The 17,432-nt window shown below is 43.7% G+C and overlaps 1 protein-coding gene across 1 annotated transcript in view; it reads right to left on the bottom strand.

The window, feature by feature from the left end:
• Nucleotides 1-13,176, bottom strand: part of phtm (cytochrome P450 enzyme phantom) — a 104,307-nt gene extending 91,131 nt beyond the window's left edge. The window contains exons 1-3 of the mRNA XM_069300696.1: nucleotides 12,972-13,176; nucleotides 5,230-5,381; nucleotides 3,716-3,926 (exon numbers count right to left, since the gene is read on the bottom strand). Coding sequence (XP_069156797.1) covers nucleotides 3,716-3,926; nucleotides 5,230-5,370 — 352 coding nt within the window. The 5' untranslated portion in view covers nucleotides 5,371-5,381; nucleotides 12,972-13,176. The remainder of the gene's footprint in view (nucleotides 1-3,715; nucleotides 3,927-5,229; nucleotides 5,382-12,971) is intronic.
• Between the last annotated feature and the right edge of the window lie 4,256 nt (nucleotides 13,177-17,432).

Genomic DNA, 17,432 nt, shown 5'->3' with positions numbered 1-17,432 from the left:
CTCTCTCTCTCTCTCTCTCTCTCTCTCTCTCTCTCTCTCTCTCTCTCTCTCTCTGAGCTTGGCATTCGTACCCAAACAGGAAATAGACAAGAGCTTATTGACTGAGCCCCCCACGTGTTTTGTAGCTGATAATGGGACAACCCTTACTTGCTATTTTTAACGTGACCACAAACTCCTGTTGACCAATCCCTACCCACACACACACTCTCCAAGGCTATATAGCGCCAGGAGGGTACACTACCAACATTTGCAATTAAGATATAGAATTTGCCATCGCATTAAGTTAAAAACAATATATAAGGTTCTCTCTAAATGGAAGATGAGTCTGCTCTTGTACTTGTAAAATAATTAGTTATGGTATTTGTACTTTTGAAAAAGAAAAAAGTGTACTTGTATCTGTTTGGCGATACATTGTACTGTTGATAAATTAGATTTGTTTCTGTTGTTGACGTCAAAGGAGAGTTTTTGATGTCAACGGGACCATGTTGACTCAACAGACAGGCTGGAGTACCGTGAACAGACAGGCTGGAGTACCGTCAACAGACAGGCTGGAGTACTGTCAACAGACAGGCTGGAGTACCGTGAACAGACAGGCTGGAGTACCGTCAACAGACAGGCTGGAGTACTGTCAACAGACAGGCTGGAGTACCGTGAACAGACAGGCTGGAGTACCGTCAACAGACAGGCTGGAGTACCGTCAACAAACAGACACAAGTACCAGGAAACCCGTATTGACTTCCAACTCAGGATTCACATTGTGGTGTTTGTCCCGCCTGGTCGCGTGAGGCCGCCTCGCCAGAGGCATCTTCCTCTCACAAATAAGTTACTCGTTGCGCAGAATGAAGGACTTAGTGTTTGTGTGTGTGTGTGTGTGTGCGTGTGTGTGTGTGTGTGTGTGTGTGTGTGTGTGTGTGTGTGTGTGTGGACACACCACTTTATGTATGATATAACCCATCATGAAGACACACACACACACGAAGATGCAACTGAGCAAGACCAAGGCCGCCCCCTTCCATCTCTGTAGCCATAACCACGGTGCTCCATACAATTAGAACTGACAAGGGGTAAGAATTAACGAACCATTATAAACACTTGTAATTTGTTTTGATTCGTCCGTCCGTCCGTCCGTCCGGAGTCGTCCGTCCGTCCACTCGACTAATGTGCCTCATTTGGGCCACCAGACGTAATTGTATGTTTGGGAGAAAACAAAAATAACAATGTTATTTTAGGCATTGGGGCAGTAAAACTGCCCCAATGCCCCCAAAATCAAGAACTGTAAAAAACCACTATCGCAGGCCCTTCACATTCTGTGGAGACAAAGCCTAGATACTGGCGTTATCCCTGACATACTAAAAACAGCAGAGATAGCACCACTCCATAAAGGAGGAAATAAGGCAGAGGCAAAAAATTACAGACCGATAGCACTAACATCGCACATCATAAAAATGTTTGAGAGAGTGCTAAGAAGTAAGATCACAAAATACATGGAATCACAGCATCTCCATAACCCCGGACAACATGGTTTCAGAACAGGGCGCTCTTGCCTGTCGCAGTTGCTGGACCACTATGATATGGCATTAGATGCTATGGAAGACAAACAAAACGCTGATGTAATTTACACAGATTTCGCAAAAGCTTTTGATAAATGTTACCATGGTGTTATTGCACATAAAATGCGTTCAAAAGGAATTACCGGGAGAATAGGCAGATGGATCTACAATTTCCTGACCAACAGAACCCAATGTGTAATAGTCAACAAAATAAAATCCAGCCCATCAACCGTGAAGAGCTCAGTCCCCCAGGGTACTGTGCTTGCTCCAGTACTTTTTCTCATCCTCATATCGGACATAGACCAGAACACAACCTATAGCACTGTATCATCCTTTGCAGATGACACTAGGATTTTCATGAGAGTTGGAACATAGAGGACACGGCAAACCTCCAATCAGATGTAGATCAGGTCTTTCTATGGGCTACAGAAAATAATATGGTGTTCAACGAGGATAAGTTCCAGCTCATGCGCTACGGAAAAATTGAAAATATAAAAACAGAAACCACGTACAAAACTCAGGCAAATCATAACATAGAACGAAAAGACAATGTAAAGGATCTGGGTGTACTCATGTCGGAAGACCTTACCTTTAAAGAACACAATAAAGTAGCCGTCACAACTGCAAGAAAAATGACAGGTTGGATAACAAGAACTTTTCACACTAGAGATGCTATACCGATGATGATACTTTTCAAAACGCTTGTGCTCTCTAGAGTGGAGTACTGCTACACAATGACAGCCCCTTTCAAAGCTGGAGAAATTGCTGACCTAGAGAGCGTGCAGAGATCCTTTACTGCTAGAATCCACTCAGTAAAACATCTAAATTACTGGGACCGGCTAAAGAGCCTAAATCTGTACTCCCTTGAGCGCAGGCGGGAGAGATACATAATAGTTTACACGTGGAAAATAATTGAGGGGCTGGTCCCAAACCTGCACACAGAAATAACACCACATGAGACCAGAAGACATGGCAGGATGTGCAGAATACCCCCGTTGAAAAGCAGAGGTGCAACAGGTACTCTGAGAGAGAACTCTATCAACATCAGAGGCCCGAGACTGTTCAACACGCTTCCACTACACATAAGGGGCATAACTGGCAAACGCCTCACAGTGTTCAAGAGAGAACTGGATAAGCACCTCCAAAGGATACCTGATCAACCAGGCTGTGACTCATACGTCAGGCTGCTAGCAGCCGCGTCTAACAGCCTGGTTGATCAGTCCAGCAACCAGGAGGCCTGGTCGACGACTGGGCCGCGGGGACACTAAGCCCCGGAAGCACCTCAAGGTAGTCAAGGTAGGTAGGTAGCTGGGGGGGGGCCAGTTGAGTTATTGTAGCGAGATGTTTTACACAGCACTAGACCCGGCACTCGATTTACAGCCAGGTGTTAAATTACTGCTGGGTGAACAGGGGTGTATATGAGTCAAACAACGCTGCCCAGTTTTCTTACACGTTCCAGGGTTCAGTCTCTGGTCCTCTCACTTGTAATTAATTCATTGTGTCGGGGGACAGGCAGCCAGTTTATATATACAGTAAGTATTAGGCTTATATCGTGGTACCTCCCCTCCCCCAAGGTCGAATTATTGACCTTCCCCAACATGCAACTTCACAACAAGCTGACTAGCCCTTGGGTACCTGTTTACTGCTAGGTGGACAGGTGCATTAGGTGATAAGAAGCTCGCCCAACCATTTCCTGTCCCGCCCGGGATTCGAACCCGGAATTCTCGATTGTGAGTTGAGAACGAACCAGACCTGTACTACCGGGACCAGCTGGAGAGGTTAAGGTGATCATTCCTGCTCGACAGAAAGACGGGATGCTTTCCTTTGGCCCCCTCCCCCAATCCCCATCCCTTCATTACGTCACGCTCTTCGTAAATACAAAAAAAAAGCACTTGAAAGGTATGACACGTGGGATGATCAAATAAACCCAGTGGTTATGGAGGTTATGCTAGAATATATCAATTAAACACCAAACTCTGATCTGCAGAGTTGAGCGTCTGAATATTAAGCGCAGTTACCGGTAGAAGAATCATACTCTATAATAGCAAACATTTAAAGAAAACGAACATTAAGAAGGGCTAACTAATCTAACATGGTAGACATTGTACATGGTAGACATGAAATATGTGATACGATCAACAGTGGTGCGTTTAATAGCGACTTACCGTATCCCTTCATGATCCCGTGTGTGAGGAAGAGTGGTGCCCTCCCAGTGGTTGACCTCTGAGCGAGAACCTCGCGTATGGTGTGCGGGTCAGCCATCACCACCACCAACACTCCTCCCATCCTGAGGCTGAAGAGGCGGCCATATCGCTCCACCAGCCTCACCATTGTCAAGTGCGGGGTTCGAGGGTTCAACCATGGTAAATATCCAACCTGGAATATTACCGTATTTTAGTGGAATGGTTAAAGTCAAAATGGTGTGTTTGAGGTGGATAGATTGTCGTCCATTGGTGTTGTAACGGCTTATATCTGGAGCAGTATAGTGTAGGACGCTGACGCAATAGAGAGATTCGACGCTGAAAGAGACGAATAGCAATAAGAGAGAATTCTTAGATTGAAACTCGCGACAAATAGTGACTTGAGAGGTTAATGGTGAGTGGTAAATAGATGTAATATATGGGTTACATCTATTTACTTCTACTCACTTTATTTACTTCTACTACTTCTACTCACTACTACTCACTCACTACTCACTACTTCTACTCACTTTTTTACTTCTACTACTTTATTTACATCTACTCACCCTGCAAACACATATTTCATTTTGTCGGGGGACAGACAGCCAGTGTATATAATTCGTGTCATGTGCTAAATATACATGTTAGGCTTATATATATATATATATATATATATAATATATATATATATATATATATATATATATATATATATATGATGGAACCCCACAACAAACTGACTAACTCTTGGGTACCTATTTACTGCTAGGCGAACAGAAGCCTGTTGAAGGTGATCGGGAATGCGCCTCACGTTTTCTGTCCAGCCCTGGACTCGAACCCGGATTTCCCGATTATGAGTCGGGAAGGAACCCGGCTGTACCTCCAGTGAATACACAGAAATTCACACATTCAATTCGTTTCCCCAGTCCCATTCGTAATCCTTATCCTGACCTCTTCCAGGTGCTATATAGTCACAATGGCTTGACGCTTCCTCTTGAAAGTTACCTCTTCATTTACTTGAACAAACCAAGCTGATAGGAAACATTTAGAATGACGTTCCATCACCTGAAAGGCGGGATAATGAAGATCCGAGTGAACCATCCTAATGTTTCCTCTGGAACCTTGAGCCTAGGTGCTTATCTGTGTATATGTGTATACATATATGTGTGTATATCTGGGACATAGTATTTCTTTGAGTATGCGTCTATTTTGTACGTTTATTCACCTAGTTGTGCTTGCGGGGGTTGAGCTTTGGCTCTTTGGTCCCGCCTCTCAACCGTCAATCCACAGGTGTACAGGTTCCTGAGCCTATTGGGCTCTATCATATCTACACTTGAAACTGTGTATGGCGTCAGCCTCCACCACGTTACTTCCTAATGCATTCCATTTGTGTGTGTGTGTGTGTGTTTTGCGTGCGTGTTTACATACGTGGGGGGGGGGGGGGTTATTTTCGCACATGGTCCTGTAATACAAATGAGCTGGAGAGGTTGACTTCCTACCACAGGAAGTCCCCAGGGTCCCGGCGGGAGGTTTATGAAGGCACGCAGCGCCCACAGCCCGCAGAGGCAGCAGAAGAGCGCCGCAGACACCGCCCACAGGATCTTCCCCACGTCTGCCTCCAGGCTTACCGGCCGAGACATCGTTTCCACACCTGCAAGTAGAGGGTCAGATGGTAGTTAAAAATGTCGCTCATCACGTGGAATGCGCAGTTACAGCCAGCCCCGCTCCTGTGCCGGGTAAGTCCACTAGGGGCTCACCATAGCCCGTGCTACTTGGAACTTTTTGTTCCCCGGTAGCTGGATCTTGAACAACAATAATGTGGAATGCGTTTATTGGCTCATCCGCAGGTGCATGGGTTGTTGTTCGTTAATTAGGGAAGATATTCACCTTACTGTGCCATCGTTACTGTGCGTTAGCTATTGGGCCTCGGGTTCACAGTTATCATTCTTATTTTGCAATGATTCTTAACAAAATATATTTCTGAGAGAGACGGAGAGATTGGACTCTACTCCTCCACAAATCCTTTGCGAAGACATATCTCAGTTTTCAACCGTAATTAAATAAATAAAAATATAATAAACTTGGTTGAGCTATGTTGCATAAATTTACCAGTCCCCGTTTTTAATTATTGTAAATGTGCATACGAACGTAAATTGTCAAAAAGAAAGCTATTCCAGGGAGTTTCCATTTTTTGTTTGTTCAAGATGTCCGGGAGCTCTCAATTCATATATGTTTCGTAATAAACTTTGAGAGAAAATCTTTTGAGGAGCATGACGGTGGAATCGAACCCTCCTCGTTCTGGATCACCCCAAAACCGCACCAGAGGACCACTATATACTCATAGTAGCCTAACCTGAAGTCCGGCCAATCTCACCAGGGGTATGGTGGAGGCACTGAGCTGATACCCTATACCTGATACCCCTATACCTGTTACCCCTATACCTGATACCCTATACCTGATACCCTATGCCTGGTACTGATACCTCACGCCTTACTCTTCCTCTGGGGGGGGGGGGGGAATAAACGTTCCCGTCAAATAAAACAGAAACAAATAAATAAAAAATACAATACTGTGAGATGTGTGTGTGTGAGAAAATGCGTGTGAGTTCGGACGGACTCATAACTGTGTTACTTTTTAAATTTTTTTAGGACGTTGGTTCGAGTCCCAAGTGCTGGGATTTCATTGGTTAATTAGTTACAACTCTAATGATTTTAAAATCATTGAAAAAATATAATTCCTAACTCTAATTCTTGAGTATATATAGTTTATAACTACATAAAATTCATGTTATTATTATTATGACTTTCTCTTTGGTAAATAGTTGACTGTAAACTTGTGTAAATTAACCCAACTATAAATGAATTAAACGAACATTTATGAATAAAGTTGTAATTGATTGATGGACATTTGCATCCCTGTTGCTGTTTTTATTGGTCACGACAACACCTCTCCCGGAGTTACAACCTTACTTATTATTATTAACATCTTTATTGACAAAATTAATTACAATTTTGCCTAATCTGAGGATTTTGATAGTCTTATTAAAGTGAGCATAATGCTGGTATTCACTGTTGCTTGATTCCAGTTCGATCCCCCTTGAACAAGTCGCATCAGGCTTCAACAGGTTCAGTGTTCCACAAGTGTTTTGCTTTCTAGGAAACAGAACATTTTTCGATTTCCATTTTTTTTAAGATAACTTGGCAACTTGAGTCTGTGAACTCAAAATTTGTTCATTTAAACATCTTTGAACAAATAATTTTGTTGCTAATGTTACATCTCTCTCGGCATTTTGAAAGTTCTGATATGAGCTATCGTACTATACATGGGAGAGCTACCATACCATACATGGGAGATCTACCATACTATACATGGGAGATTTACCATACTATACATGGGAGATCTACCATACTATACATGGGAGATCTACCATACCATCCATGAGAGATCTACCATACTATACATGGGAGATTTACCATACTATACATGGGAGATCTACCATACTATACATGGGAGATTTACCTTACCATCCATGAGAGATCTACCATACTATACATGAGAGATCTACCATACTATACATGGGAGATCTACCATACCATACATGAGAGATCTACCATACTGTACATGGGAGATCTACCATACTATACATGGGAGATCTACCATACCATGCATGAGAGATCTACCATACTATACATGGGAGATCTACCATACTATACATGGGAGATCTACCATACCATGCATGAGAGATCTACCATACTATACATGGGAGATCTACCATACTATACATGGGAGATTTACCTTACCATCCATGAGAGATCTACCATACTATACATGAGAGATCTACCATACTATACATGGGAGATCTACCATACCATACATGAGAGATCTACCATACTGTACATGGGAGATCTACCATACTATACATGGGAGATCTACCATACCATGCATGAGAGATCTACCATACTATACATGGGAGATCTACCATACCATGCATGAGAGATCTACCATACTATACATGGGAGATTTACCTTACCATCCATGAGAGATCTACCATACTATACATGGGAGATTTACCTTACCATCCATGAGAGATCTACCATACTATACATGAGAGATCTACCATACTATACATGAGAGATCTACCATACTATACATGAGAGATCTACCATACTATACATGGGAGATCTACCATTCTATACATGAGAGATCTACCATACCATACATGAGAGATCTACCATACCATACATGAGAAATCTACCATACTATACATGGGAGATTTACCTTACCATCCATGAGGGATCTACCATACCATACATGAGAGATCTACCATACCATACATGAGAGATCTACCATACCATACATGAGAGATCTACCATACTATACATGGGAGATCTACCATACTATACATGAGAGATCTACCATACCATACATGAGAGATCTACCATACCATACATGAGAGATCTACCATACTGTACATGGGAGATCTACCATACTATACATGGGAGATCTGCCATACCATCCATGAGAGATCTACCATACTATACATGAGAGATCTACCATACCATACATGGGAGATCTACCATACTATACATGGGAGATCTGCCATACCATACATGAGAGATCTACCATACTATACATGGGAGATCTACCATACCATCCATGAGAGATCTACCATACTATACATGGGAGATCTACCATACCACACATGAGAGATCTACCATACTATACATGAGAGATCTACCATACTATACATGGGAGATCTACCATACTATACATGAGAGATCTACCATACTATACATGAGAGATCTACCATACTATACATGAGAGATCTACCATACTATACATGAGAGATCTACCATACTATACATGGGAGATCTACCATACTATACATGGGAGATCTACCATACCAGAACATGGTTAAGTGGCTAAAGTATTTACCCTGTTCTATTACTGAAGGTGAATGAGTCCTGAAATGAAAACGATTAAGGTCTGCGAGGCGGGAGCCAAGAGCCGGAGCTCAACGCCCGCCAGCAAAACAAGAGAAACACTTCTCATAGTGAGGAAAAAGATCATATATTCCTGAAGGCCGAAGAGCGGTAGAAATCGGCGAAGCTGATTGGGTTAGTGCTTGTATTCAGAGAAATGAGTCAGGAGTCTGAAGTTTGCTTATGATTTTGAAGCAGTTCCAACGTTTTGACAAACATTGGAACGTTGGCTTCAAGAGTGGTGACCCCCCTTGAACGTTTCTTCGCTTTCACAGACAGTAAGATCTGCATGTTCTGAGGGGCTTCACAGACAGCAATATCTGCATGTTCTGAGGGGCTTCACAGACAGTAAGATCTGCATGTTCTGAGAGCCTTCACAGACAGTAAGATCTGCATGTTCTGAGGGGCTTCACAGACAGTAATATCTGCATGTTCTGAGGGGCTTCACAGACAGCAATATCTGCATGTTCTGAGGGGCTTCACAGACAGAAATATCTGCATGTTCTGAGGGGCTTCACAGACAGAAATATCTGCATGTTCTGAGGGGCTTCACAGACAGTAAGATCTGCATGTTCTGAGGGGCTTCACAGACAGAAATATCTGCATGTTCTGAGGGGCTTCACAGACAGAAATATCTGCATGTTCTGAGGGGCTTCACAGACAGAAATATCTGCATGTTCTGAGGGGCTTCACAGACAGAAATATCTGCATGTTCTGAGGGGCTTCACAGACAGAAATATCTGCATGTTCTGAGGGGCTTCACAGACAGAAATATCTGCATGTTCTGAGGGGCTTCACAGACAGAAATATCTGCATGTTCTGAGGGGCTTCACAGACAGTAATATCTGCATGTTCTGAGGGGCTTCACAGACAGAAATATCTGCATGTTCTGAGGGGTTTCACAGACAGTAATATCTGCATGTTCTGAGGGGCTTCACAGACAGAAATATCTGCATGTTCTGAGGGGTTTCTGAGAGTAATGTGCGTCGTATCCCTGTTTGTTTTTTTTTTTTTACTTTTTTGATTCTTTCAATTTGCTTCATGAAAATCATTTGCCAACCAACTCGGGATTTGTAAAGTTTCTGAAGCACATTTAATTATTATGGTAGCCTCAACACTCGACAAATTGGACTGGGCGCTCGACAAACTTCTCTGGGCGCTCGACAAACTTGTCTGGGCGCTCGACAAACTTGATTGGGCGCTCGACAAGCTAGTCTGGGCGCTCGACAAGCTAGTCTGGGCGCTCGACAAACTTGTCTGGGTACTCGACAAACTTGTCTGGGTACTCGACAAACTTGTCTGGGCGCTCCACAAACTAACCTCAGCACTCGACAACGAGAAATGAAATCCTGGATCTGTATTGATATAGACGTTGTGTTGACGAGCGGTCGAAGTGCACATTAACCTGCCCCTGAAGACACACGAGCCGCCACTACGCCCCGTTCTTCTGAGCAGCTGCCCGAGCAAACTAGTTACGTGTGCGCGAGTGAGCGTCCGTGCTCGTGTGCGCGCCTGTACGTGTACTCACCTAATTTTGCTTGCGGGGGCTTGAGCTTAGGCTCTTTGGTCCCGCCTCTCAACCGTCACTAAACTTTTTGTACAGAGTTCTGAACCTATTAGGCTCTATTGTATCTACATTTCAAACAGTGCATGGAGTCAGTCTCCATCATATCACTGCCTATTGCATTCAAACTGTTAACTACTCTGACACTGAAAGAGTCTTTTATAATGTCTCTGTGGCTCATTTGGCCACTCAGTTTCCACCTGTGTTCCCTTGTGCGAGTACCACCCGTATTAAATAATATGTCTTTATCTACAATATCAAATTCCCTGAGAATCTTGTATGTGGTGGTCATATCTCTCCTAACTCTTCTTTCTTTCAGCAACGTGAGGTTTAGTTCCCGTAGTCATTCCTCGTAGCTCAAACCCTTCAGCTCGGGTAGTAGTCTGGTGGCATACCTTAAGTATTCTCCCATTTAGTCTTGTGCTTGACTAGATTTAGACTTCACGCTGGTGCTGCATTCTCCAGGATAGGTCTGACATATGTGGTGTACATGGTTATAAATGATTCCGTACATAAGTTTCTAAAGCCGTTTTTATGTTGGCCAACCTGGCATACGCTCCTGATGATATCATCTTGATGTGGGCTTCAGAGGACAGGTCTGGCGTGATATTAATCTCCAGGTCTTTTCTCTTTCTCTGATTCCTGAAGGATTTTATCTTAAGCTTTTGTGTGTAATTACCTAAGTGTAATTACCTAAGTGTAGTTACAGGCTGAGAGCTAGGCTCGTGGTGTCCCGTCTTCCCAGTACTCTTTGACATATAACGTACGTACGTACGTGTGTGTGGGAGAGTTGGAACAATGGTGGTGGTGGTGTCCCTGATGTCTTAAGATAAGAGGTCCTTCCCTTCATAGTCTCGGTGGTAGCGATGAAGAAAGAAATGAGAGAGAGAGAGAGAGAGAGAGGGAGAGAGAGAGAGGGAGAGAGAGAGAGGGAGAGAGAGAGAGAGAGAGAGAGAGAGAGAGAGAGAGAGAGAGAGAGAGAGAGATCTAATTAAGAATTAAGACATGCTTTATGTGGTTGTGGAGTCATGCATGTTCTGTGAGACGGGTTCTCTCACAGTCTCCAAGCAGGAGACCTTCTGGGCCATTCTTGAGATTATATGTTGAAGAAAGTAGACTTATTAACCCTCTCAAATAATTCATATCAGGCCAAACTAGGAAAACCAAACATCAAACAGATCAGTAAAAGGCTCTCCCCCTACTCTCCCGTCCCAACGGCATACTGGGGGGGGGGGCAATAAAGGCAAATATATATATATATATATATATATATATATATATATATATATATATATATATATATATATATATATATGTATATATATATATATGTATATATATGTATATATATATGTATATATATATATATATATATATATAATGTATATAATGGAGAATATATATGTAGGAGATTATATCTGTCCGTCTGCCTGTCCAGAGTAGAAGGCTTGGGGCTTGCCTCACCTAACTTTCCAGCATAAACACACTGGAGAGGAGATGTGGCATACGCCAGTCAGGGTAGGCCCCAAGTGCCACACTTTAAGAAATATATGTATCTATAGCAACCCCCGTCCCCTCCCTGCAATTTTCATGATATCTGAAAACGAAGATGAGTTTTGCGTAGAGGCTTTTAGCAATTTTTCAGTACTTCGAAATATTGCATTTTCAGAGAGAGAGAGAGAGAGAGAGAGAGAGAGAGAGAGAGAGAGAGAGAGAGAGAGAGAGAGAGAGAGAGGTGGGAATGAAAGGGAGAGAGGAGATAGGGTTAGGATAAGAGACGGGGATGTTTGATGAAAGGGGAGGAGAGAGGGAGAAAGGCAAATAAGGTGAGAGAGGGGAGGAGTGTGAAAGGGTTGGGGGGTGGGGGGTTGGCGGGGGGGGGGGGGAGTGACAGCTACCCCGGGTGCCCCATTTAGTGTATTTACTAAATGGGACACCCATTTATATATAATCTCATTTCAAATTACCTATTTTATTGGACACTGGTCACTGGTATAAGCTATATACGTGGAGAGATGCACAATATAGAAAAGATGAGTAGGCCTACTGTATATATGAGCCTGAGTATATATGGTAGGCCTACTGTGTATATATGACCTTGAGAATATATGGTAGGCCTACTGTGTATATATGATCTTGAGAATATATGGTAGGCCTACTGTGTATATATGATCTTGAGAATATATGGTAGGCCTACTGAATATATAATCCTGCGTATTGATGCATAGCTCATGGTATGAGAAGCGAGCGATAGATTGGGTTAAGAGACCTGCTCGCTGGGCGATAGATTAGCTTAACATACTAGCAATAGATTGACTTAACACACTGGGCGATAGATTGAATTAACAGACCTGCTCACTTGCCGATAGACTGATCTAACAGACCTACTCACTGAGCGATAGACTGACCTAACAGACCTACTCACTGAGCGATAGACTGACCTAACAGACCTACTCACTTGGCGATAGACTGACCTAACAGACCTACTCACTGGGCGATAGACTGACCTAACAGACCTACTCACTAGGCGATAAACTGACCTAACAGACCTACTCACTAGGCGATAGACTGACCTAACAGACCCGTTCACTGGGTCTCCTGCCTAACGTTAGGAAATATTTCGTGTGACACGAGACTGACTAAAAACCCATTCCAGGGAATTCAAGGAAGATTGAAAGGAATTAAGTCTCCTACCTGCGTGGTCTTGGAGAGCGGCACCAAACGACTCCTCCTCCTCCAGCGACGACACTCACTCGCAAGCTTCACAAGACTGCGGGATGGTGTATGGGAGGGTATAGTCCCGGGTGGGGGGAAATATGTCCTTAGTTCATATAACCGAGAGAGAGAGAGAGAGGAGAGAGAGAGATGGGAGAGGGAAGAGAGGCAGCGGCAACACCGCTTAAAAAAGTGGTGATGTATAATGATTCACGAAATTATTATCTCCCAATATCACATTCCGCTAGCGGTTCGGGGTTCGGTTTTGTGACGGCAGGTGACGGGGCGGTGGACGGGTAGAGGCACGGGACAGGTAGACTAATGGGAGGGTCAATGGGAACTGTAAGAGGAAGAGAAAAGGATAGACGGATATGTGGGTAGAGGTAGTTGTGCAGAGGGCAATCTGTGACCTTCAGCGTGCCTCGGCCCCAATGCGCATGCGCACAACCCCTGGAGGACCCAGCTAGCGCACACTCAGGCGCATGCGCACAACCACTAGAGGGACCCTCACCACTCCTGAAGAAGCTACAACCTGTATCGGCATATTATGACGTCACTGTGACGTCACACCTCGTCCACACCATATATGACGTACAACCAACTTGATTGAGAGGCGGGACCACAGAGCCTAAGCTCAACCTTCCGCTCAAGCACAACTAGGTGAGAACAACATATGGTACTCACCTAGTTGTAGTCTCTTTATTTCCGCTAAGGTATAACCAGGTTAGGTTAGGGTACGTTAGCCTAAAGATTAGGTATACGTGGATTAGGTTAGGTAGATAAGATTAGCCCAACGAGACTCGTTCCGGAGTTGAAGGGATTGAGCTATAAGGTTAGGTTAGGTTAGGTAGATAAGATTAGCCCAACGAGACTCGTTCCGGAGTTGAAGGGATTGAGCTATAAGGTTAGGTTAGGTTAGGTAGATAAGATTAGCCCAACGAGACTCGTTCCGGAGTTGAAGGGATTGAGCTATAAGGAAAGACTGAGATGGTGAGACCCATCTCACGTATTTGTTCAACTTTTAATTCAAGTCATTGCTCTTGTATTGATTATTTTTTCCCAGTTTTTAAGTTTTGTATTTTTTCTACTTTAATTGTAAATATTATTGACCAAACATTGATTAACTATGGTTCTAGCTTTGTCCTGATCGTGTCTAGTTTTGTTCTAGATTTGTTCTAATGTTCTGTCTTTCTTCTAGTTTTGTTCAATCAGTTTCTTCATGTTTTTTCATCCTAAAACTTCGTATTTAATTTGTTATGTATTACTTCTGCTGATTATGTCCTGTTGTTTTGTCCTAGTTATGTCCATGTTATTTTGTCCTGCAAGTTAGGTCCTGCTTGGCTTGTCTCGCTTCTTTTGTCCTGCAAGTTATGTCCTGGTTCTGTCCTGCTCGGTAAATCCTGCTTGTTTCGTCCATTAAGTTATGTCCAGCCTTTTTGTCCTGTTGTTTATGTTTGTCCTCGTTTGGTCCAGTTAGATGTCTCGGGTAGAATTCTTTCTGAAAGTTCTTGCAAATATCTTGTCCGCGTTTTGTCCAAGACTTGTTCAAGTCTCGTCTTGCTGCCCATCTCGCTCTTTCAGGTGAGGTCTAAAGTAAGTGTCAGTGGAGTAAACGGTCCTACGGGCTCACCATAGCCCGTGCTACTTGGAACTGTTTATTCCAAGTAGTGAATCTTGAACAACAACAAGAACGTCGAGGCTAACGGCGGTACAACAGTTCAGATACACAGCCGTGGGATAACGGATAACGGTACAACGGTACAGCTATCAACCGTTGCGTTACGACTGGGGTTAAACAGTTGAAGGCGACGTGGACCGTAGTCCTATATAGAGAAGGTGGACGGTACACAGCGAGACGGACGGTACAATTAGACAGGAGTGCAGTGCCCTGCCGTCCAAGTGACCTTGACTTGCCGAGTCAAAAACCAGACTTTTGCGTCATATGATCTTGTGATGACGTCACGGAGCTTTTGATAACGTCACGGATACGTCATTAGCTTTTCTGACGTCACGGCCACGTCATAAACTTGTACCGTCATTCAGGGGGGATCAACGTTCCTTTGCTAATGGCAAGCAGCTATAGTGACGTCACCTTCTTGGCTTATCCAATCACGTTAGCTGTGACGTACTTGAACTAGCATTGGTATTGGACTTAAGGCCAATCAGCCTTTGGAGGGTTATTAAGGCCGCCACGTTGCTAACTAACCAAGCAACAAGCATATATGCTGCAGTCATAACCAAACAATTCCATACAAAAATAAAAATGTTAGCTTAAACAATATATAATAGTTATAGCCCAACCATTTTCTCTAGTTTTGATAATAGAAAATGGTTCAAAAGTATAAACAAACAAAATTGGATGGGTAACTCTTGAATAATTAGAAAACATGTTTTTTTTTTAATAAATGGTTACCGGAATATATGTAGACACACGATTCAGTGACGCTGTGTTGGCTGATGGTGCGGCACCAGGGATGATAATGTGCGTATCACTTGGCTTAACACCTGTTGGATCTGGCTAATAATTGGCTGGGTATGGTTAGTGCAATGATTAACAGTGATCTATTAATACAGCCATGGATATGCAGTAATAAAATGATGTAGTGATAAATCAATGCATTGATACGAGGCAGTGCTAGTGGCCTCGACGAGGACAGGAAGCCGACAGCTTGTTGAAGGTCCCCCTCCTCCTCCATTTGCTTTGATAATCTTTTCCAGTTGGATTTGGAAGTTCAACAGTCTTGGCATGTAGGGCCTTAGCGGGTAGGCGGTTCCATGGGTAAATAACCCTGTGGCCAGGGCGTTATAATATGGTGACAGGGTGATATAGTGATATATACAATGGTGCTCTTAGGAGGTTGCAGCTATATAATAATACAGTGATGCTGATATACAGTGATAACGATGCTCATGTACAGTTACAGTGTGATACAGTGATCGTTGTTCAACAAAGGTACAGTGAAGCTGTTACTCAGACATACAGTGGCTCACTGACGCAGGTTTACAGTGATCAAGGCGAGGAGGTGGGGGCTAATGTAAGGAAATTCCACCTCTAGGGGGTATCATCATTCAGTATTAAGATGGAACCACCAGATGAGCAGCTCTAATGCTCATCAGACACTGGATGATTCCAAGATAAGAAGGTGGTAATCGCTGGCTGAGCCTTCCCCCAACAACTTCACTTCATCCTCAATCATTCATTCCTATAAAATAACTTTTTTTTTTAGCGTCAGGATCCAGATCAGCTCATACAAGACAACAGCTGTAAGCTTTCAGTGGAATCATTAGCACAATTCCTAATGAGCCTTAGTCGTAATTAGACAAAAAGAACAGAGAATGAGTGACAGAAGTCATAAAGATGCATGCAGACACGCAAGAGTGTCACTAGATGCAGGCGAGCTTTCAAAGTTGGATAAATTGCTGACCTGGAGAGCGTGCAGAGAGCCTTTACTGCTGGAATGCACTCAGTAAAACATCTAAACTATTGAGACCGACTAAAGAGCCTAAACCTGCATTCTCTTGAGCGCAGGCGGGAGAGATATATAATAATTTACACGTGGAAAATATTAGTGGGGCTGGTCCCAAACCTGCACATAGATATAACACCACATGAGACCAGAAGGCATGGCAGGATGTGCAGAATACCCCCGTGGAAGAGCAGAGGTGCAACAGGTACTCTGAGAGAGAACTATCAACATCAGAGGCCCGAGACTGTTCAACACGCTCCCACTACACATAAGGGACATAACTGGCCGACCCCTCACAGTGTTCAAGAGAGAACTCGATAAACACGTCAAAAGAATATCTGATCAACTAGGCTGTGACTCATACGTCAGACTGCGAGCAGACGCGTCCAACAGCCTGGTTGACGGATCTGACGCCGGCCTGCTGACTTTGGCCGGCCGTCCTTCTCCGGCCCAGGATGGCTGGCAGGGACAGGAGGGACGGAGGGAGAGGTAAGGGAAAGCGGGTGTCGAAGAACGCATCTGTGTCATCCTTACTAGAGATTCAGCCATTGTTGTTTACGATGTGTTGCGGGGTCTCCTCACCATTGTTTCCCTCACGGCGGCATTTTGATGTGTAATATATCTTCCCCCATGATGCTGTAAATGTTGTTATATGTCTTTCTAACTAGTGCTCTCTCTCTCTCTCTGTCTCTCTCTCTCTCTCTCTCTCTCTCTCTCTCTCTCTCTCTCTCTCTCTCTCTCTCTCTCTCTCTCTCTCTCTCTCTCTCTTCCCACCCTTCCCACTTGCAGGAGTGTGGTTGGGGAGATGGAGGCTTTGCATTTCCGCTTCCCCCTCCCCTCTCGTCCTACTCACCATCTTAATAAGACGAGGGAGAGAGAAGCAAATCTTTCCTCCCCGGGAACTATCTCATTACACGAACCTCACATCCCAAACTGAAGGTGTGTGTGTATGTGTACTCACCTAGATGTACTC

Source organism: Procambarus clarkii, chromosome 44, assembly GCF_040958095.1.
Source record: "Procambarus clarkii isolate CNS0578487 chromosome 44, FALCON_Pclarkii_2.0, whole genome shotgun sequence".
Lineage (NCBI taxonomy): Eukaryota > Metazoa > Arthropoda > Malacostraca > Decapoda > Cambaridae > Procambarus > Procambarus clarkii.
The sequence above is the reverse complement of the archived record's forward strand: the minus strand, read 5'-3'. Positions and strand labels throughout refer to the sequence as shown.